Source organism: Schistosoma haematobium, chromosome ZW (genome assembly GCF_000699445.3).
Source record: "Schistosoma haematobium chromosome ZW, whole genome shotgun sequence".
Taxonomy (NCBI): Eukaryota; Metazoa; Platyhelminthes; class Trematoda; order Strigeidida; family Schistosomatidae; genus Schistosoma; species Schistosoma haematobium.
The window spans coordinates 61319452-61341323 of record NC_067195.1 but is presented as its reverse complement, the minus strand read 5'-3'; the positions used below and the strand labels follow the sequence as shown (position 1 = coordinate 61341323).

At 38.6% G+C, this 21872-nt stretch overlaps 2 protein-coding genes across 2 annotated transcripts; one reads left to right on the top strand and one right to left on the bottom strand.

Moving 5' to 3' along the window:
- The first annotated feature begins 4429 nt into the window (after positions 1-4429).
- Positions 4430-7072, top strand: MS3_00004073 (uncharacterized protein). Its single transcript, XM_051211966.1, has 2 exons — positions 4430-5031; positions 6945-7072. The coding sequence occupies exons 1-2, from the start codon at positions 4483-4485 to the stop codon at positions 7038-7040; spliced, it is 645 nt and encodes a 214-aa protein (XP_051072093.1). The 5' UTR covers positions 4430-4482; the 3' UTR covers positions 7041-7072.
- Positions 7073-7114: 42 nt separating this feature from the next.
- On the bottom strand, positions 7115-20729 carry TPX2. Its single transcript, XM_051211965.1, has 6 exons — positions 20442-20729; positions 16121-16405; positions 14787-14989; positions 10929-11005; positions 8632-8877; positions 7115-7582 (listed from the first exon to the last, which is right to left on the bottom strand). The coding sequence occupies exons 4-6, from the start codon at positions 10992-10994 to the stop codon at positions 7187-7189; spliced, it is 708 nt and encodes a 235-aa protein (XP_051072092.1). The 5' UTR covers positions 10995-11005; positions 14787-14989; positions 16121-16405; positions 20442-20729; the 3' UTR covers positions 7115-7186.
- Positions 20730-21872: the final 1143 nt, after the last annotated feature.

The following is a 21872-nucleotide window of genomic DNA, read 5'->3' as shown; positions in this document are numbered from 1 at the left end:
TGGATTGCACTTACACTAAATTTAGATTTATTAACAAGAACTCAAGAATAAAAACATTAATTCAAGTATCTACATACATAAAGAAGTAGTAAAAAATTGTTGTAAGGCCTAAAGACTTCAAATTTTGCAATCTGTGTACATTTACCTTGTGAACAAAATGATTAATGATACTTTATGAAAGAATACAATATGTATTCAATTCACTTAAAAGTTTAAGGTTAGGAATTAAGGTCAGGAGTTGGGATCTGATTTAAGAATTGCAAATAAGAGTTGAGGTCAAGGTTTAGGGTTCTGAATTAAAGTTAACCTTTTTCCACGAACCGACGATGGCTATAATGCAGGGGTAGGGTTGAAAACCTGTCTACAGGACATTCAGTTTTATAGAGATATAAATAAATGAATTTGACTCATATACACACGAGACTATACCTCAGATTTGTATATTTCTTCCAACAAGTATAATTCCATTTGGAAACCTTTCAAGCTACTTAAAGAAGTTCAAACATCACGTGTTTTATTACTTCCTTCGAAGTAATAATAAACTTCCCATCCTCATCCTAAAATTCATTTAAGTTCGATACGATCGTTTTTGTCTTTCAATTTTCAGAACTTAACCAGAAAACTATAGGTAAGTTAAGTTGAGTTTTGACATAAGTTTTAGTAAGGTATCTGATTGGATGACTCAAGGGAGTCTATGTGCTTTACTTGAGTCTAAATTTCTAAAGTTTTTGATCCTAAGAAGGAAGGAGAAATTGATTTAAAAAGTTAATAATTATATTATTTACGAGGATGAAAATCATATCCCTTCTGAATTATTCGAACACTTTGTCCTTTGCTCATCTAATTTTGCTGATAGAGTCTAATATTATGTGAGTCTTGCTGACCAATCACTCTAACTAAGCAGCAATTTCTTAATTTCAACAATTAATCCACTGATTACACTGTTAATTACCTGGGTGTTCTCCCAAAGGAACATATAGAGTTAGTGAAATAACTATGAAATCGCTAGGGTTATCTGTAGTTGTCAGTATTCAATATAATCCTTAAACTTCGTATATAGTTAGTCCTAACAACCGTCACCAGATAATACCCAAACGGTGTATTAATCAAAAGGCGAATACGAAGTGCTGATTAAGTTTATTATGGGACCAAACAGATATCCGGATTTACAGATACACTAAGCAAGCATGACATAGTAGTGCCGAAAAGCAAGCAGGCAAGTGAGTGAACGTGCGAGTCGAATGAGTGAGTCAGTGAGTCGATGAACAGGATTAAAATATACATATATATGTACAGTAAAATGAGTGAATCATCGAATCAATTAAGAGACTAATACTAAATCTAGCAGAGTGAATATATGAGCAGGCAGTAAACAATGCTCAAGCATACATATTCATACAAGTGAAACAATAAGAAAGGTACAATAATATAGGTAAGTTGTTATTGTACGGGTAACTGTGTCCGTTAAATAAGTTAACAAAAGGGTTCAACTAAATTATAGGTGAACAAACTCAAGTGCATGTGACCTGCTATAGATCACAAGATCACCGAACTTTTGTTCATGATGCTAAAATTCTTTCAGAAAAAATAACTACAGATGCGTTCTTTTAAAATTAAGTCATCCGTACGACCTTTGCCATCGCTTTTAGCCCACAAAATCTCTGTATTCCTGGGAGTCATGCTTTCGTTACCATATATTTAGAGCTACAACAATTCCCTTTGTCTTATTCTGTTTCGAATATCAAGTTTTTCTGTGGTCTATCTTACACCTGTGTTAACGGCTAATTATTGATGTGCTATGTGCCAGTTACCTTTCTCCGTTCGCGTGATACAACCGCTCGTACTGCAGTAGCACAAACATTCTTAATTGTGTAAACATTGTAGGCGTGTACTGAACATCAAGACTAAACAGAAATGTAGACGAGTCACCACTTAATGACGAATGTACTTCTACATTCGAAGATCGGTCGTTTAACAGTGAGGATATCACTGAAGGCGGCAAAACAACTATTTGTACTTTCACTAACTCCACTAAATACAACCTTACCTAATAAGGAGAAAAGGCCTGAATACCAAGTCAGAGAGGGAAAGGATCGAAGTCACTGACTACACGGCATTCACGTAAGGATATACCAGGTAGAGAACAACGAAATTCCACCTAAAACTACAAAAATTTAGGAGTCCCACATAAACAATCTGAAGGGTTTTATTATATCCATTTTAAACAAACTTTATGAACTGACTGTTTCATATAGATTTCGAAGTGAACCATTAGCGAGTTTTAGTTCTACTTGAGTACAAGAAACAGTTTCTACTTATCGAATAGAGTTGATATAGATTAGTTCAATTATCACTCTCCAATAGCGATCGTTATAAACGGAGACATCAAATACTTTGATCCAGAAACCCAACACGAACCAGTGAGCACTAGTTTAAAGCGACTAACCATTGAATGCTCACAAAGTTTAGGCCAGAAGCAGACTGCTTCGAATACATTTTTCGAAATTACATGTCTACAGGCTTAGATACTTCTCAAGGTGAACAAGTTAAAGTGATTGATGTACAAAAGTAGTTACAATTTATTTCAAAAAGGTTCCTCACAAGCCTAAAAATAATGGGTAGGAATGGGAGATTTTACAACAAATTTTAGGTTTAGTCACTTATGTTGGTATGTCTAATGGTTTTAAGTGATTGATCAACATTTCCAGGAGGCAAGCTGAGGTAAACTGTCCTATTTGTATGCAATATCGTCATCAAAAAATTTCTTATTCTGCCAAATACCTCTGTGATTGTTTGTCATCCTATAGATAAACTTTTATTCTATTTGAACGATTTGTGGAATGAGCACTCTACTAGTTCTATCAGTCAATTTTTGTGACTCAATGTTTTGCCTATGTTCTATTTCTAGCTACAGTATTACCGTATGAACAAAGCACATGATTGATATCCCACAACTAACATCAGTATCTCTAACTGTTACTTCAGTATCTTGGTCTGAGTAAATGGTTTTATTCGGAGACCTGCTATTCAATGTTATCTCTTGTGCAGGATTTTTACAACCATACGCTCTGTTTGCAATTTTTGACCTTGCTTAATGGTTTTCATTTTGAAGCAAAGATGAGTGGTGCAGACATTATAGTGGAACCTCACGTCAATAGAACATGCCTAAGAATGTTCCTACCAGACAGACCATCTCATTTCAATGTTGCAGTTATATCACAGTTCAGGATTTAGGTTGTCCATGTATATTCCTTCCATGTTCCAATAAAACCATTACCAATGAGAGATACGCCTCATCACGTGAATGTTTGCAAATATCGACTAAGTAGATGTTTTTGCGCCCGTATTCGAACCATTAGAAATATGAAATGGGAGATGCCAGTATTTACCCAAAATATTTGACGGTAGATGCTCCGTTTACTTTAAAAGTCGAAGACTATGTCGAGGACTTCAATTTCTTAAGATGTGTTTCATATTGAATCAAAGTTTGGATCCAGAATGATAAGCTATCATCTAGAAGAACTTATCTTGACTTAGAATTTGAATGATTAACAGCGGACCAATTATAATCTTTTCAAGGTGAAAAGTAGTCCATCTGAGACATAGCTCATACGATGCACACAACTAAAACAATGCCCTCCTAGAAGCACCATCAGTCGAAAGACATCTAAATGTCTTAATTCTGCGTGACTCGAAATCCTATGCTAACTGAGACAAATCGCCTTTCAACCCAGCGTTGCACCAACAAATTTTGGGTGCATTTGCGACAAAGAGTGCCAGCATGACCTTCCACTAAGTTTTTAATAGTTTCGCAGCAGTATATAAATCACAAAAACCATCAGTTCTTCGAAATTCGATGCTCATCGCATCAGTCTTAATCAACACATCTAGCTGAAGGCTCTCGGTCATCCATCCGCATCAAATCACGAGTGGATATGACGTGCTACGCATTCCTTGCAACTGCTAACCAACTTAGATTAAATGCTCACCGATATATCGGTAACCTTTCAAATATATCTTCTAACTTCTTCATTTCTGACCGCTAATTTGACTGGATTGGCACACTCCGGTCATAAAGGTGTTACGTGTAAATGTGTTGTCAAACTCCTAATACCTGTGACATATTTAGTTCTGTTCGGCCTCGTTTACAATACCGAAATAAGCGTACTTTAAAGCTCACTCAAAGGTGAATTCTGAAACTAGTTTGTGGAGTCAGTTCAGAGCACAACCGAGGAACGGTTTATATCACTCAATCTCTTTTAGAATATAAATGAATGATGGTCGACCATTCAGTGACTTACGGAATCAGAAACGCCTTTAGAACCTTCTAGAATACCTTCTTCAATCCAGCTTCAACCCATACGCCAGAGAAACAGCCGGAAAATTAGAAGCACAAAACAGTTAATTGGACTATCGGCACACTTTCTACCCCTTACGGGTAGTCATCCTTTGAAATTCACTCGATGGCTTTAATGAATTCCCATGATTTCTCAAGGATGGAACCTGATATATTGTCTGGAATCCAGGACAGTTGAAAATCCAACGGTGATCCAATGCTGCAAGACACTGAAGCTTGTTATGAGAAAAACTCTTATATTCCATCTACAACCTTTTTTACTATCCCATCATCTAAAGGAATTAATGACTGTTAGCTCTTGGCATAGAAGTCATTCGGGCGAAGGGTATCGCTATTTGGTCCAAACTATTGAATATGTTTGTTTTGACTTCCCACTGAATAACCTTGTGGTTGCGTTCCTCACTGACTTTTGTAGGTCAACTACTAAGAAGTTACTCATGACGGAGGATCAAGATGACAATGAAAAGCCTAAGAAGCCTACAACACACGATGAGCGTGGTGCAGCAGATCTGGAACGTGTTACTGATTACTTTGAAGAGAAGGAGCTTAGTGTTGGCCTAGATGCAGTCAAAGCCGTGTCAGATACAGCTGGCGATGCTGTTGCCGCTGACAAAGCTCAGAAACAAAAACAAATGTTAAAGATTAAAGTCAAAAATGAAGACGTGTCACTCATTGTAAGTCGTATATACTTCTACGTATCTGCGCTTTATTTATGTCTTATTTGTAAATGTTTACTGCAAAGTTCGTAGTAGTTTTTGACTGTTTTCGATGTCGGAACTTAAATTTAGCATACTTTTAGACAGTTTACATATCACCGGTAATCTTAACTACCTTCAAGAATACTAACTCAAGGCAAGTTGGATTTTTAGCTAGATTAGGACGGCAATAACTATACCACACAATCTCCTTATTTTTGAGTTTTGTAGAAGCCGATATAAAAAAATTCGGCAAAATGGCACAAAAACCCTAAAATCGGAAGATTAGGCGCATACTCATGTCAGGATTATTTCCATTTCACTCTACTTTTTTCATATTATTTGGTTACCGTTGACTGTATCAAAAGTACATGTCAATCAAACCATACACCGAAACTACCAGTTCTGAGTGTTTTTTTTCTGTACAGATGGAAATCTAATGCATTGCACTGAAATTCTCGACGAACGAAGGAGCATGGATGCAAGTATATACCTACTAACTACTTCCATCTTACAATGCAACTAAATAGTGTATAGATGTGAGGCCTACTCAAAGTACTAATGAATAATACTGAACCTAACCCTTACGGGAGTATATCTTCACCCTTTAATACACATGCGGTTTGTCGAGAAACTTATAATCAGTGATCTTGTCAGACATTTTCCTGTATGAGTGGCCGTAAATTATGTCTAGCCATGCCGTCAAAATGACTTATTTAAATGTTTTGCTCCTAAGCCTAAGTACACATTCTGCATAGGGTGCTATTTACTTATATGCATCAAAGGTCTAATATTGGATCAAAACCTAAGCTTATGAGTTCTAATCCTACAAACTTATGTATCAGAAATGTTGTGATTATCTATGGTTAGGAAAGTCATAGATGGTCAACTGGTATTATGAGAACAAGAAAGAGCAAACACTTCACGAGCTAATATGGGTCTAGTTCGATAGGTTAAGGCTTAGCAAACGAGTGTCACAGAATATCGGCCGGACCTACTCAATGGTTGTAAATATTGTAGTACTAACCTAGGGAAAGCTACAGGTCGCAGTGTTTGCCATTACGTTAGTGAGCGAGTTCTCCGTTATCCTGACCAATTTCGTTCCGTTTTATTCCTTAACCCTTTATTGCCCTACAGATATAAATAAATGAATTAAATATGTACGGCGATGCTGTCTCCTGACTAATGGAATTTTCGTTTATCTTCACCACTTTCCTGATTGAACTAAACACGTGCAACACACTGGATTCGCCCGAACTGCTATATGCAACTTACAGACTCGTTATATACGTCCAATATAGCTTACTCTTTGACACGACTGCTCAGTTGTTTTAACATAGTTTTCAGTTAGTCGTTTTCATTTCCGCATCGTTATTTAGAGCGTTACAAGTGTGTTGTCTTCCAGACTACCATGTAGATAAACTAATGTTGGTCAGCGAGAAAGTTGATACTAACCAGCGAAGCTCGTGATTGTCTGTCTGACATTTGCAGCAAGTAATTGATGGGTTTCCCAATTAATCTTTGGTCCAGAAACAAATAACTGGTGGTCTCGAGGGATGAAGCCTAAGGTGGACCACAAAGATGCACTTTACCACCTACGTTTACTGTTTCCTCACGTCCTTGTTTATTATCGTTGTTTTGTAAGACAGACTCACCTTAGTCGAAGCGATTGTTCCGTGAAATGAAACTGACACGGTCTAATAGGGATACTTCTAATGTCGTAGCAATAACTAAACAATAGGTTCCCATGGAATGGATTTTTATGCCCCTTGGAGTGGATGTATAAATACGGCAAGATATTGCTTAAGAATGGGTTGTTTTGACTGGCAACCCCTTTTAAGATGTAATTCTGTCTTTCGATTGCACGTTAGATCTTGTTTTTTTGTTTACAGTGTCAAGAACTCGAAATTAGCAAATTGATGGCAGAACGATACCTAAAAGAACATCAGGGGAACGTTTTTGAAACACTGGTTGCACTGTGCAAATAGCCATGAACAACTACTTCTAGGCACCACAATCAAGACTTATTTCAAGCAATGGTTAATACATTTAAAAATTTGAATTTCTATTATGTACATCATTTGAGTAAATGAGAATGGTTTCTGTACAATAAATACAAGGAGTCAATCAAATATCATTGTTTAGATATTCTATTTCGTAAAGTTGATAGCACCGGGGATTTGGGTACCGTTGGGGGTTTGCGCGTGGGAGATTTGATCGTTTTATACCGCCTGATCGGTTCCGGCTTGTGTACAGATTCTTTACGAATCTGTCTTATTTCATTGGCCTCGTCCTCCATTCTCTTAAGTCTAATAAGTTCCGATTGTTGCTGAAGAATATCTCTTCTCTTTTTGGCTTCATCGTCATATTTCGACCTTGACATCGCGCGCTCCACGGTGGCTAGTTTAGGGGAGACAGCAACTATTGGAGAACGCTCTGGAAAAGTCGGAATAAACGGTGTTTGGTAAATGACTGATGGAGATTTGGTTCTTCCTCTTGTAATTATGGACTCCTCAGTGGATGTACTAGTCTAAGATAGTCAGTGAAAAAAATGGACTAAATATAAAGAAAACTGTGTGATGTCAAATTTCAACGATAAATGAAGGTTAGCTTATTTACACCAACTGGTCTTCGAAAAATAAGCTAATCGTTAAAGAAACATGAATACAGAAAGGTCTTTACACACCAAGTGAATGTAACTATATCCAAGAGTTTCTTGTATTTTCTAATATTGCTCTTTATTGGATATCAGTGACCATGTATGTTTTGTAAGAAAGTATGTTACAGGTAAACGGCGACTAATTCTCGGAATTCATACCAATAAATAATTAAGTCTAAATCACCGGGGATTTTTATTTGTTTATTTTAATACATAGATATTGATACAAGGGGGCACCAAATACATATGCGCCACACAGATCTCATTTGATATGTGTGAGGGCTGTGATACTGCCCGGGTGCCCAAACCGAAGCAGGTGGTTCTCTCAGGGGGCCACACATGGAGCCTTCGACCTAAAGGTCTGACCCACAAGGTAGTGGAGCATAGTAAGGAGATGCAGTCCCATGGTAGCCGGTGACCAACAATAGGTTCATACGCCATTTGTTCCTTCAGGATACTGGAGCCCATGTGTACCATTGGTTTGAAATCAGGTTTTTCCAACTCCCCTAGGTGAAATCGTGTCCACCAACCCGGTTAATGCGCCGGACATACGCTTTTCGTCCTCTCAATTTCGTAAACAACACCTCCGCCACGAAAAGGCGACGAATAGGACTTCCCTGGCAGAGGCTATATACGCGTGGCCATGTGAGAGCATTTCGATAGGAAGAGCGGACTCTTCCCACTCTCGGCCGTATCAAGGCATTTGAGGGCACCGGGGATCCAGAATATGTACTCCTATTTAACGTTTCGAGTAGTAAGGACTGGTCATTCTATTATAGTAGAATGCAAATGTGTTCACTTAGAAACTTTTCATTGAATAATTTGATTGGATAACACAATACCGAAAGCCTTCGGTTTAGAATAAAAAATGAAGAGTGGTATTCATTCATGTATAATGAGGATTATAAATCTAAACCAACCTCTCTTTTGCTTTTGTGAAGTGCTATCCTTTCTTCAGTGAATGAGTGGAATGAGATTGGATGAACTGGAGAATGAACAACACGTGGAGGTAGACGATCAGGTGATCCAATCCTCATGGGTTGAGCTTTGAATGAATTTGCAAGCACCTTAGCATTTAACTCTGCTTGGACCATACGTTCGTTTCTGCGTTTTATCAATGATAATTCACGATCTTCAAAACTAAATGGTTTCGGATGAGTACAGTTCTGTGTAAAAGAAACATAGGCCCAAAAAAGTGAATTTAGTGATTTCGCATTTGAGTAAAGAAAAATGCTGATAGCGATTTAAGCTACTGTTATGACTAGAATTGTTGCAATCCAAAGGATTCTCGAAGCATTTCACACAGGCAGACAACAACATGAAAAAGTTGTAGACTAAGTACAGCACAATAAACTTGACAACTAACTAACGCCCAGGTGCCTTGGTGACGTTACGAGAAAAGCGGCTTTAAGTATGTTAATTGGATTTCCAAGTTGATATTTCAGAAACGGATACAAGTTTCCAAATAAAAAATATCATCCGATAAGCTTACTTATCTTACTGTATACCAATCAATCACAGGCGAATGTGAGAAAAATTTCAATGTAGATATTAACCCAAGCATTTTCGGACTTTCATTGTATCCCACATACAACTTTGTTACTATTTTTATTTGATAGCATTATTCCGTTCGACTTTAGTAAGAGGTTTGTATATTAGAAATACTATCTCTAAAAGTATATATATATATATATATATATATATATTACCACCTTTGACCTAACCACTCCTATGAATCCGGTGTTCATCTTGCTGCGCTAATGAGGTATGGCAACCTGGGCCGATGCATACATGTGCCTGGTCCTACGTTGTAGCTGACTGACTGACATATATATATATATATATATATATTCGTCTACCTAAGGTTGGTGATGACAATTTGCAAGTCGTTGTTAGAGCATAGTTAAAGCAGCCACTTGATATTAACTTTCACAACTATTTAGCTTTTACAGTATTATTTAGGTATTTTTTCTAGTTTTACTTGCACACATGCACACCAGACAAATCATGTCTTACAACACATTTCGTGTGATAAATCATGTGTTCCCTCCCAAATGCCCTGGTAAGGTCGAGGATGGGAAGTCATCTCTTCTCGAAATGCTCTCACATGACCACGCGTATGCAGCCACCGCCAGGGAAGTTCTAATCACTGCCTTCTCATAGCTGGGATGTTGATTACGAAATCGAAAAGATGAAAAGCGAATGTCCGGCGCTTTACCTGGGTCGGTGGATATGAAGGATCCATATAAGGGAAATAGAAAACCTTTATATTTCAAAAGTGTACACATAACTAACAGAGCTTATTCGAAAAGTAAATATTTCCCTAGTTCTAGGGTATAAAATACGTAACTACTAACAATAAGATCCCGACGCTGATTTAAAATCATTCCTAAAGCCTCATAAATGTTTTCATCATCATGACACTAGCACTGAAACCTGTATTTATTAATGTTGATCCAATATAAAAAAAACATCAGAATCCATTTGACATAAATGTTATCTGCCTTAACCCCAGGTATAAGGCGACTGTGGTCGCCAGGATATTTTCCTCTCGAGATACAATTGAAACAAAGTAGACAAATCAGCTTTAGTTTAAAAGACTCCCCAACCACAATACAAAATACCTGTGATATTTTATCACACCCAAAGGAATCAAATTCATTTTGTCACTATATGCTTTTGCTTCATTATGAAATAATACGAGAAACAGTAAATGTACCTGGACCATAAACTAACCTCGGACCATGCCACCTAGTCTCTAATGTCTGATCCCGACTAATGTGTGAATGACAACCACATAACAGAAACCTGCTAACACGGTTTAAATAACCACTTAAAAACTATGAATTAGTGCTAGCACTTGACTTAGCCATCCTAAGTTTTCTTTTATCCTGCATCTACAAAAGCGATGTTTAGATACATCACCCACCTCAGCAAGTATAACCACAACCTTACCAACTGATGACTTGTTATTAAGTATTTTTATATCTAACCCCGCCATTACTTAGTTGTCTCACTACTTACTACCAATTCTTGGAAGGTCTTAAAGTACGTTACAACATAATAACAAGTTCACACGGTTCGGCAATATATTATTATAGATGCTGCGACCATATATAGGCCTCACTACATTCTATTAACATTTACATCAACTGAGTGGAACCGCACCGGTAAATTAATGAGAACATTCAGCAAGAACAAAAAAAGTGGGACGTACTTCTTTATTCGAACCATTTTCTGAACCACAAGAAAGCATTACCATTGGATGTTTCTTGGCACGCATGATCGTTCTAACTGCAAGGTTTATAAAGCAGGCAAAAAAAGTAGTTGCATTAGGCTATTTTAAAAAATTTACACTGAACAAATGACTAAACAAATAATAAACGAACTAAGTAGTAAATACCATATTCACCCAAGCAACCAATAAAGAGGAAAAATAGTGAATAATTCCCCCTTTTCGTCGCTCTATTTAAAATGTCACTGAACTGTTTACTTTCCGCCTAGCTCTAAATGTCTATGTTCACCTTTATTTCCACTAAAAAAACGCACAACGACTGAGGTCGACTACATTAAAGAACGATACATGGCTGAAGACATTTATTGACAGGAAATAACATCACTGATTAAAAGGAGTTTAATAATAGACAGACGCACATTATGTACTCATTATAAGTGCAGATTCCCACTGTCATTCACAAAGACCCGCTAAAGAAGTTACAGGTAACGGATTACCAACTAAGGATGTGCATATGAAATCGAAAAGACAAGGATGTGTGTTTATGAATGACTACGTTATATTCTTAAGTAATATAGACTGGAAGCTGCTTCGCCAGTCAATCCACTTATATTCTGCATTATACTGAGTGAAAAAAGTCAAGGTTCCTCTATTTAAGGGAAAAAACCAGAAGAGTAGGACCCACCACCCGGATAATCACCAAGACTATTCCTAGTTGTGCGCAATTGTGATTATTTGTATTTAATGAACAATTAAAACAACATGTGCACACACATTACTGAAGATATATTGCAACCACTGAGCTTGTTTCCTTTTAAACGGAGTGTACCTTATAAGGGAGTAACAATCATGTTAAGGAATCGTTTCTCATGAGACTTTAGTTTCATGACAAAATTCATGATAATGTTGTTAATAATCTCACTTCCAAAACTTTTGCACAATGAATGTGCTAAGTTCGATTAGTTTCAGAGTATAAATTACCTGAACAGTCGCTTTTAATAAGATTATGAGTACCTTTCCATTTTAAGAAACTTTAAAACTAGATTTATCCATCCTATATCAAATGGAACAAGATATATGTGAAACAATAATAGTTTATTTATCTGTGGCTTGGATAAGTGGATCATTATTATTATTATTAGATAAAAATAAAGGGTGTTTAGTAAAAAAATTCTTTCGATGAAATCATCTGATTTAGCTGTACATTCGTACTGGTGGTTGTTTTATAAATGAAGAAGACTATAGAATGATGTAAAAGACTGTATCCTAAAGTGATTTGGGGTTTCGCAAATAAGGGGTTGCATAATAATCATTCATGGTAACAATTGGGCAATGGCGAACGGCAGTAATCCTGAAGGAGCTGCAGGGGTAGTTATAGGTGCCACAATACTCCCACACGGCCACATACACAAAGCTAAATGTGTTGCACCGGATCATACTACAAAGTATGAAATCGATCATATTTGCACCACCAAAAAATTCAGAAGGTTAATAAAAGACATAAGAACTAGGTGAGGAGCTGACATAGCTTCAGAGCACCACCAACCGGTGATTGTCAAGATGAAACTGAAACTAATGAAGTACTGAGCAACTGGGGAAACAGTATCACAAAGGTACAATACGAAATTCCTTTGATATGCTGACAGATTCAACAAATTCAAGATAACTCTCAACAATAGGTTCCGAGCATCACAAGATCTACTTAAAGAAGAAATTATTATGAAGGACAATTGGAAAGGAATCACAGAAGCATTCTTATCAACATGTCAGGAGGTTCTAGGCTACAACAATCATCATCATAAGGAATGGATCTCTATTGAAAACCTGGACAGAATTCAAAATAGGAAGAACAAGAAGATGGGAATTAACAACAGCCGAACAAGGCCAGAGAAAGTCAAGACATAAGCTGAATACACTGATGCAAACAAGTAAGTAAAGAGGAACACTAGAGCTTACAATCAGAAGTATGTGGAAGACCTAACAATCACAGCGGAAACAGATGCAACGTAAGGAAATATCGAACAACTAAATGACACAACGAAGAAACTGGCAGGAAAATGTAACAAATCAGAGGGATCGGTCAAAGACAAGGAAGGCAAGCCAATCACTGAAATCCAAGAACAGAGGAATATATGAGTAGAATACTTCGAGGAAATCTCAAATATACCAGCCTCACTGAACCAACCGTGAATGAAAGCAGCACTTACAGACCTTCCTACAGATTTTACCCCACCTAAGATCGAAGAAATCATCATGGCCATCAGACGAATCATGAGTGGGAATTCAACAGGACCTAACAAGATACCACCTGAAGCACTGAAGTCAGACATAGAAGCAAATGCAATAATCCTACACGTTCAATACAGGAAAGTTTGGGATGAAGGACAAGTGCCGACAAACTGGAGAGAAGGATATATCATCAAGATATCAATCGAAGGAGATCTGAGCATCTGTGATAACTAAAGAGGGATCACACTACTATCAGTACCAGGAAAAGTTTTCAAGTGTCGCTGAACCGGACAAAAGATTCAGTGGACGCTCAACTTTGAGGTAAACAGACTGGATTCCGTAAGGATCGGTCGTAAACAGACCAAATCGAGACACTGTACATCATCGTTGATCAGTCATTTGGGTGGAATTCGTCGCTGTAAATCAGCTTCCTTGACTATGAGAGTGCACGTGGATAGGAGAACTTAATGGGTACTTCCTCAACAATATGGAGTTCCTGAGAAAATTTTCAACATTACTCGGAACTGATACGGCGGACTACAGTGCAAAGTGGTGCATAGAGGACAACTGACAGATGCATTCCAAATGGGGACCGGAGTCAGTCAAAGCTGTCTACTCTCCTCCTTCTCTTTCTTCTGGTGGTCGACATCTGACGAGAAACACGGAGTAAAATGGATAGTTTGCATGCAACTAGACGATTTAAACTTTACAGATAAATTAGCTCTTCTATCCACACACATGAACAAATGCAGGTCATTATAACTAATGTAGCAGTAGCCTCTGTAACAGTAGAACTTAGCATACACAAAGAAACCAACATTCCCTAACGCAACACGTAGAACACTAACCCAATCACACTTGATGGCGAAACTCTGGAGGATGTGGAATCTTTCACTTAACTGGAAAGAATCACTTATGAAAAAGGAGAATCCCATGAGGACGTAAAGGAAAGGATTGGCAAAGTGAGGACTGCGTTCCTATAGTTGAAAAACATATGGAACTTATTATAACTATCAACTATTATCAAAGTCGGAGTCTCCAACACGAACGTTCTACTGAACGTAGCTAAAACTTGAAGAACTACTACAATCAGCATAAAAAGGCACAAGTATCTATAAACAATTGTCTACGTAAGATATTGAATGTCCGTTGGTTGGATAACATCGGTAACAGCCTGTAGTGGAATCGGGCCCTAACTACACTATATTCAAAGCTGAACACGAGACAAATGGAGGAATACATATTCAACATTTAACGCGGAGAAAAGTCCAACGGTGAAGAAGGTGGGAAGAATGAATTCAATTGATTTAAATTAATTGGATGGCATGGCTCAGCCTTGCGGGCGTGGTCACTTTTGCGTAACTTTTATCCATATTAAATATATTGTTGAATCTCCAGCCTAAATGTGTTATTCACCGTATATTGGTGATGGTTACGATACGATGAGTCAGTGTAAACAATGACATGACTTCCATACACGATATTATTGCCAGATATGCAATTTTAGGATTAGGTGTAATATTAGAGCGGTATTGGCGGCGAAATAAACCAAGATTCTACAGGATAACAGGCGTAAGTAAGCAATTAAAAATAATGAGAGGTTTCACATACCGCTCTTCACCAGATTTCAGACTTGAATTGGTCGATAGCCGAAGCCTCAGCTCTGCATACGCTTTTGTTTCCACCCCACTTCAATTCAGTCCATTTGATTGCGCAAATTATTTTGAAGAAAGACTTTTTTAGCAACACGTTCAAAGTCGATTAGACGCTGCTATATTGAAGTGATTGCAGTGCCAATGAAATGTCAATGGGTCCTAGAAAAATTTTCAGACATATAGGTCATCCATTAAAGCAACTCATGTGCAATTGAGTTTGTTCACATTTAAATCGGTTAAGCAATTTTGTTAACTTATTAACGAACTGAATCGTCCGTACAACAACACTTATCTATATCATTATATCTTTATTATTGCTGCGAATGTATGCTTGAGCATTGCTTACTGCCTACGCATTTATTCACGCTGCTAGCCTTACTACTAACCGCTAAATTGATTCGATGATTCATTCATTCACTTCACTATGTATATATATGTCCATTTTATTCATATTCGCTGCTCTCTCTCGCTTAATTGTACTCGTACTCACATTCGCTGACTCACTCGCTCGCTCGCTCGCTTGCCTTTCGGCACAACTCTTTCATGCTTGTTCAACGCACCTGTAATTTTGGATATCTGTGTGTGGTCCCATAATAAACGTAATCAACACTTCGTATTCGCCTTCTGATTAATATACCGTTGGGGGTGTTATCTAGTGACGGCTATCACGTAATGAAAAGCCTAATTGTATAAGTTATGTTCAGGGATTGGAAAGTCGGTTTATACAAGATTTTGACAGCTGTATCCCCTTTAAATACGATATCCATAATGCGAGTTTTATGTTGTATTGTGTGTTTTTCCATGACGTCTTAGTGTTAAGTTTTGATTGACTAAATACGTGGATGTTCAATCCTATTGAGTATATTGAGGACATATTCGCCTAGTCTCCAATAACAATGAGAAGACTCAACTCCGCTTTTTACTCAGTGGGAACCAGTAATGAAAATTAATATACTGGCCATTTCGGGTCGGTTTATCTATAGAAACATGATGTTTGGGTAATGATCTGGCACTATTAAATATAGTTAACCTAAGAAAGGAAAATCATCGCAAGAATCGCCAAAATAAGCGACCGAGCCAACGAAAACAAAGACAGTCGGTTTAGTAAAAATAGTTGAACAGATAGTGAAAACGAAATCTGATAATGAAAAAGAGTAATCATAGCTTATTGTGAACAAAATATTGACATAATACACATGACCAGAAAGTTTGAGGAGGACAACGATACACGTGGGGTGTAACAAAGTATTGTTATCACACAGAATGCATACATGAAAGATTTTCCCACACCTGCATATGAGATGTTAGTGTAACGACCGAACAGCCAATATCCGGTTGGAACAACGGACTGACGAACCCAAAATTTATTCGATTAGACCAGACCAAGTTCCTCTGTATAGCCCACAACGCGTCTTTGAGATACTCGTATTATATTATATCAAAACACAAACTCTGTGCTCAATATAAACGGTTCTAATTAAGAAAACAGAACGAATTACACCAAAAATACAAAATACCTCAAACGGTACAGCCTGTGCTATACAGTCAGAAGTTTCTCTAACGCAAAGTAGCGCGCTAAACAATGAAAGAGACAGTTAATACTAAAGGGTTTGATACCTGAGAATCAATACAAATATTCCCAATCAGATGGGATCAAATATCTATCTGCAGGGATTGCAGCAATTCTCCCAAGCAGACAGTCAGAAGGTTAACAGTCACAAACTAAACCACGCCGTGACCTTGAGCTTAGTCAAACACAACCTTGCTGTCAATGGTCCGGCAGCATGCAATAGAAAATTAGGTAACAAAAATAAGTCTTTAATCAAAATCACGTAATAAAGGCTCAAACGGGGAAGACTGAAGAACAAAGGACATGGTTAAACGAGATCGAAACAAAGGTTGGAATACACAAAAGGGAGAAGGAACAAATAAATGAAAATACTGTTCAACAAAGAAGCTGCAGAGGGATTTTCACTGTTCTCTTTCCGTTACACCGGCCCCCAAAATCCCTGCAGCTTCGCAAAGACACCTTAGAATACATTTCAGTCATGGCTCTCCTTACTAACTGCTCTATATCAATGGGAGGCACAGGACTTACAACAGTACGCCTGTACATCCATAAATCTAAGCTACAATCTACAATTACTCGGCTCCCTCTAGAAGGCAGAGCTTTCGCACATCTCTTCTTACTACACCTTCTCTCATTCGCACCATCACTGTTCTTACCAACCCATCTCTGTCTGTCTCGCACTTATCAACCCGTCCCATTGGCCATGAGCCCCGAGTAGTTGCATCGTTAGCCACTAGAACTACATCACCTTCTTTCAAGTTTCTGTGTTTGCAAAACCATTTCTGCCTCACTTGCAGTAAAGGAATGTACTCTTTTATCCATCGACGCCAGAAGGTATTGGCTAAACAATTAACCTGTCTCCATCGCTTTGAATACCTATCCACAACACTGCACTCCATTCCTAAACCATCACAGTCTCTAAGTAATAACAAAGTGTTTGGCGTGAGCGCCAAATCATCCTTTTCATCTGACGTCACAGGAACGATTGGGCGGTTGTTTAAAATTCGTTCTACCTCCACAAAATAAGTTGCCAAACTATCATCGTGTAATATTTGCCCGTTGGAAATAGATAGTAAGATTCTCCGAACAGACTGTATTAATCTCTCCCAAACTCCGCCTCGATGGCTAGCTAGTGGGGGGTTGAAATGCCAGCGTATACCCTTTGATACTGTTAGGTCGTTTATTCTATGCTTGTCCCACACACTCATATTAGCCCGTAATTCGGAAGTAGCCCCGACAAAGTTAGTTCCATTGTCGCTATAGATTTCCTTAGGAGTTCCTCTCCTTCCTATGAAACGTATTAAAGCCATTATAAAAGCATCAGTACTCAGATTGAAAGCTACTTCCAAATGTATGGCACGTGTTTGGAGACACGTAAATAGGCATCTATATCTTTTTTCCTCACTTCTTCCCCGACGAACTATCAGCGGCCCAAAATAGTCTATCCCGACGGAGGAGAAGCAAAACCAGCCTTGCTGCACTCGACACTTGAGGAGAGGTGTCATCATCTGTTGGCCTAATTTGGCTTTCGCGCGTATACACCTCACACATCTACCTATCACTCGTTTAACTGCACTGGTTCCTTTAACAATCCAATACTTTCGTCGTATGGTAGCTAACACTTGTGATGTACCGGTGTGACCTTCTAAGTGGTGGTGTCTAATAATAAGTTCTGTTACGAAGTGATGACTGGGTAAAATTACCGGATGTCTGATTGAGAGTGGATAATCCGAGTAATTTAATCGTCCGCCGACACAAAGCAATCCATTGATTAGCGTAGGTGAAAGATTTTTTAGCTCTTTTATATCAGTTGCGCTTTCGCCATTGCATCGAGACACTTTTACTGCTTCCCCATACACTTCCTTTTGCACTAAGGCTAATACCTTGTGTTCAGCTGCATCCAATTCATCAACTGACAGATAGCCCACACTTAGGGACCTGTCATCGTGATGGGAGTACATGATGCTTATATAGGTCACGTATCTTCTGAGCCATGCTACCGCTTTAATCAGCTTTATCAAATTTGAGTGATATAGCAGAATTGGACTTAAGCTATGTTTTAGCGCAACTGCGTTGGTCGTGTGGCATCTTTTAAATTCAACATTTTCCGGGGGGGGGGTTTCGCACATAAGCGTTAGTGTTCCTACCGACTCCCTCTTCCTTAAGAAGGAAGGACCCTCAATCCAGTTCTTTAAATCTAGCTCCTTCCGTATGCCTCGTGATGTCCAGTCAGCAGGATTTTCATTGGATTCTACGTGCCCCCACTGGTCCACAGATGTTAAATGATGAATAGCGGCCAGGCGATTAGCCACGAAGGTGGAATACCTACTATCTGTATTTTTTATATAGTACAGTACTATCATAGAATCCGTCCAGTAGTGAATCTTGTCAAACACCTGAGGAAGGTTCCTATTTAAAACTTCCCCCATTCTAGCGCTCAATACTGCCGCTGCTAGTTCCAGTCTAGGCACACTTACCTGTTTTATAGGTGCCACTCTAGACTTACTATAGAGTAAAACGATGTCCGGTGGTTTGCGCCTGAGTATGTTCCACGAACAGACAGAGGAACTGCAACCTGTCTTAGTCAGGATCTTCATCATAAAGTCGGTAAGAACTCTACCAGCAAGGTCCGGTCGCAAAACAGTATAAGGCAACGCATAATCTTCATAAATCGGAACTGTGTGGGTCACACCGTCACCTAAGTTCAACACTATACCAGTTGTACGACCAGATGTACATAGTGACAACAACGTTTGAGTAGCAGCACACGTACCTGGTGTATTAAAAGTCTCAAACATGATCCTTGTCATCTCACGGTTTGCCTTCGGGTTCAATGAAACTTCTCTCAACAACACCGATTGTTTCTCTGTTGCCACTCGCAACCCTTTGTAGAATGTGTGGTACCATATCTTCTCCATATCACCCCACTTAGTCGCAATACCATGTTCAATTCGGTACTTCAGTGTCAGGATACCACGTTTCGATCGAGCATCGTCTCCCACATGACTATCCTTTCCATCCATTCCCACAGTCACTACTTGATGTCTAGTTCTTCCAACAATAGAGGGTAATACGGCTCTGGGGGCATCATTTTTGGTGAAGCCAGCTTTACACATACCAGACTCATTGCCAATAACAGGGGCAGCAATGTCTTCCTCAGCCACTCCTCTAGGTAAAGGAACAATATTGTAACTTTCATTGAAGTAGGCATCGCGCTCTACTGTTGGAAGTTCAAGACCTACACTTAGAGATTCCAAGGTCACTTCCTTCTTCTTCGTTCCTGGATAATCTAGCAGTTTTGACTTTTCTAGAGACTTTGTCCTAAGGTCATGAGAAGGACTTACAAACCTGTGAACGTGCTCCTTTTCTCTGTCATCACAGTTAGAAACAGAAGATAACTTACTACACGTGCTTTCGTTCAGCCTTAACGACCCAAACTCTTTCTGAAAGCACAGTAGTTGTTTCCTTTGTCTATCTTTCAAGTCTCTCATTTCTAATAACTGTCTTTCCTTCAACTCTGCTAAGGTAACCCTAGAGCTAACTTTACTACGTCTACTTACTAAACTAACATTAGAGCCATGACATGAAAATGCATCTAATTTGACTTGCCGTACATCTGGAGGTGTATCCGATTGCATTTCTCCGTGGCCCAATGCCAAGTTTTCGTTGATCCTATTGCGCTTTCCAGGCATTCCAGTATATTTCACTTGAGATCACTGTTCGTTTGAGAACTGTAACGACCGAACAGCCAATATCCGGTTGGAACAACGGACTGACGAACCCAAAATTTATTCGATTAGACCAGACCAAGTTCCTCTGTATAGCCCACAACGCGTCTTTGAGATACTCGTATTATATTATATCAAAACACAAACTCTGTGCTCAATATAAACGGTTCTAATTAAGAAAACAGAACGAATTACACCAAAAATACAAAATACCTCAAACGGTACAGCCTGTGCTATACAGTCAGAAGTTTCTCTAACGCAAAGTAGCGCGCTAAACAATGAAAGAGACAGTTAATACTAAAGGGTTTGATACCTGAGAATCAATACAAATATTCCCAATCAGATGGGATCAAATATCTATCTGCAGGGATTGCAGCAATTCTCCCAAGCAGACAGTCAGAAGGTTAACAGTCACAAACTAAACCACGCCGTGACCTTGAGCTTAGTCAAACACAACCTTGCTGTCAATGGTCCGGCAGCATGCAATAGAAAATTAGGTAACAAAAATAAGTCTTTAATCAAAATCACGTAATAAAGGCTCAAACGGGGAAGACTGAAGAACAAAGGACATGGTTAAACGAGATCGAAACAAAGGTTGGAATACACAAAAGGGAGAAGGAACAAATAAATGAAAATACTGTTCAACAAAGAAGCTGCAGAGGGATTTTCACTGTTCTCTTTCCGTTACAGTTAGGATTAAGTGAACTTAGGAGTCATAGTTTGTAGTGGCTTTAAAATAAGATTTAACAGTAGGGAAGCCATTTTCAAAGGCTTCTGGGCCTCATAGGGTATTTATAGATCGTTTGATAGTCTAGATAAGTGAATTTTCGGAATATTCTGCACAACGTATCCAAGGCCTTATTTGGAATACAAGGTGGATTCGATTAAAAGAATTATACGGGGAGGGACTATGGTGATAAAAGACTTCCACAAGTCGAATTATCAGCAAAGATCAAGGCACATCGACATACTGCAGCTACTTTACATTACAAGATGACTGTATGCTCCCCTGTCAAGTACTGATTTTTCATTACTGTGTCCAAAGATGCCACGATGTTCGGCGTTTGACAACACATTTACACGTAACACCTTTATGACCGGAGTGTGCCAATCCAGTCAAATTAGAGGTCAGAAATGAAGAAGTTAGAAGTTATATTTGAAAGGTTACCGATATATCGGTGAGCATTTAATCTAAGTTGGTTAGCAGTTGCAAGGAATGCGTAGCACGTCATATCCACTCGTGATTTGATGCGGATGGATGACCGAGAGCCTTCAGCTAGATGTGTTGATTAAGACTGATGCGATGAGCATCGAATTTCGAAGAACTGATGGTTCTTGGGATTTATTTACCGCTGCATGTCTTTCCTTTAACCAAGAACTGATAATGTAAAAGGACACTCTTAAAAATTTTGATAACCGAAGCCAAGTCATTCACAATTAGAGTTTCCATTCTGTCATGGAGTATTAAACCTCTGTGATCCATTACATAAAACGGAGTTTCAGTACCTTCTGATGGCAAATCGGTGAGAATCGGAAAGGTCACTCGACTTCTGATCCTTACTTCTGAGACCTTTGGATCATCAGTGTGGATAGTGAATCTACTGAGGTTGGACATGGGCGATGTGACCTAACATACCTCATCATGATAACCAGGTAATGCGGCTTCTTTAGTGAATGGAATCTTACCAAAGTGGTTTGATTAATAAGAACAGATTAGGACAGTACAGAGTATGGTCACGCTAAC

Excerpts from the sequence above, each read along its gene's own strand:
- MS3_00004073 (XM_051211966.1), top strand. The coding sequence starts at position 4,483 with ATGATTTCTCAAGGATGGAACCTGATATATTGTCTGGAATCCAGGACA. Across the intron at positions 5,032-6,944 it reads ATGAAGACGTGTCACTCATT|TGTCAAGAACTCGAAATTAG; the intron begins GTAAGTCGTATA and ends TTTTGTTTACAG.
- TPX2 (XM_051211965.1), bottom strand. The coding sequence starts at position 10,994 with ATGCGTGCCAAGAAACATCCAATGGTAATGCTTTCTTGTGGTTCAGAA. Across the intron at positions 8,878-10,928 it reads AAAATGGTTCGAATAAAGAA|AACTGTACTCATCCGAAACC; the intron begins GTACGTCCCACT and ends TCTTTTACACAG. Across the intron at positions 7,583-8,631 it reads TTCACAAAAGCAAAAGAGAG|ACTAGTACATCCACTGAGGA; the intron begins GTTGGTTTAGAT and ends TGACTATCTTAG.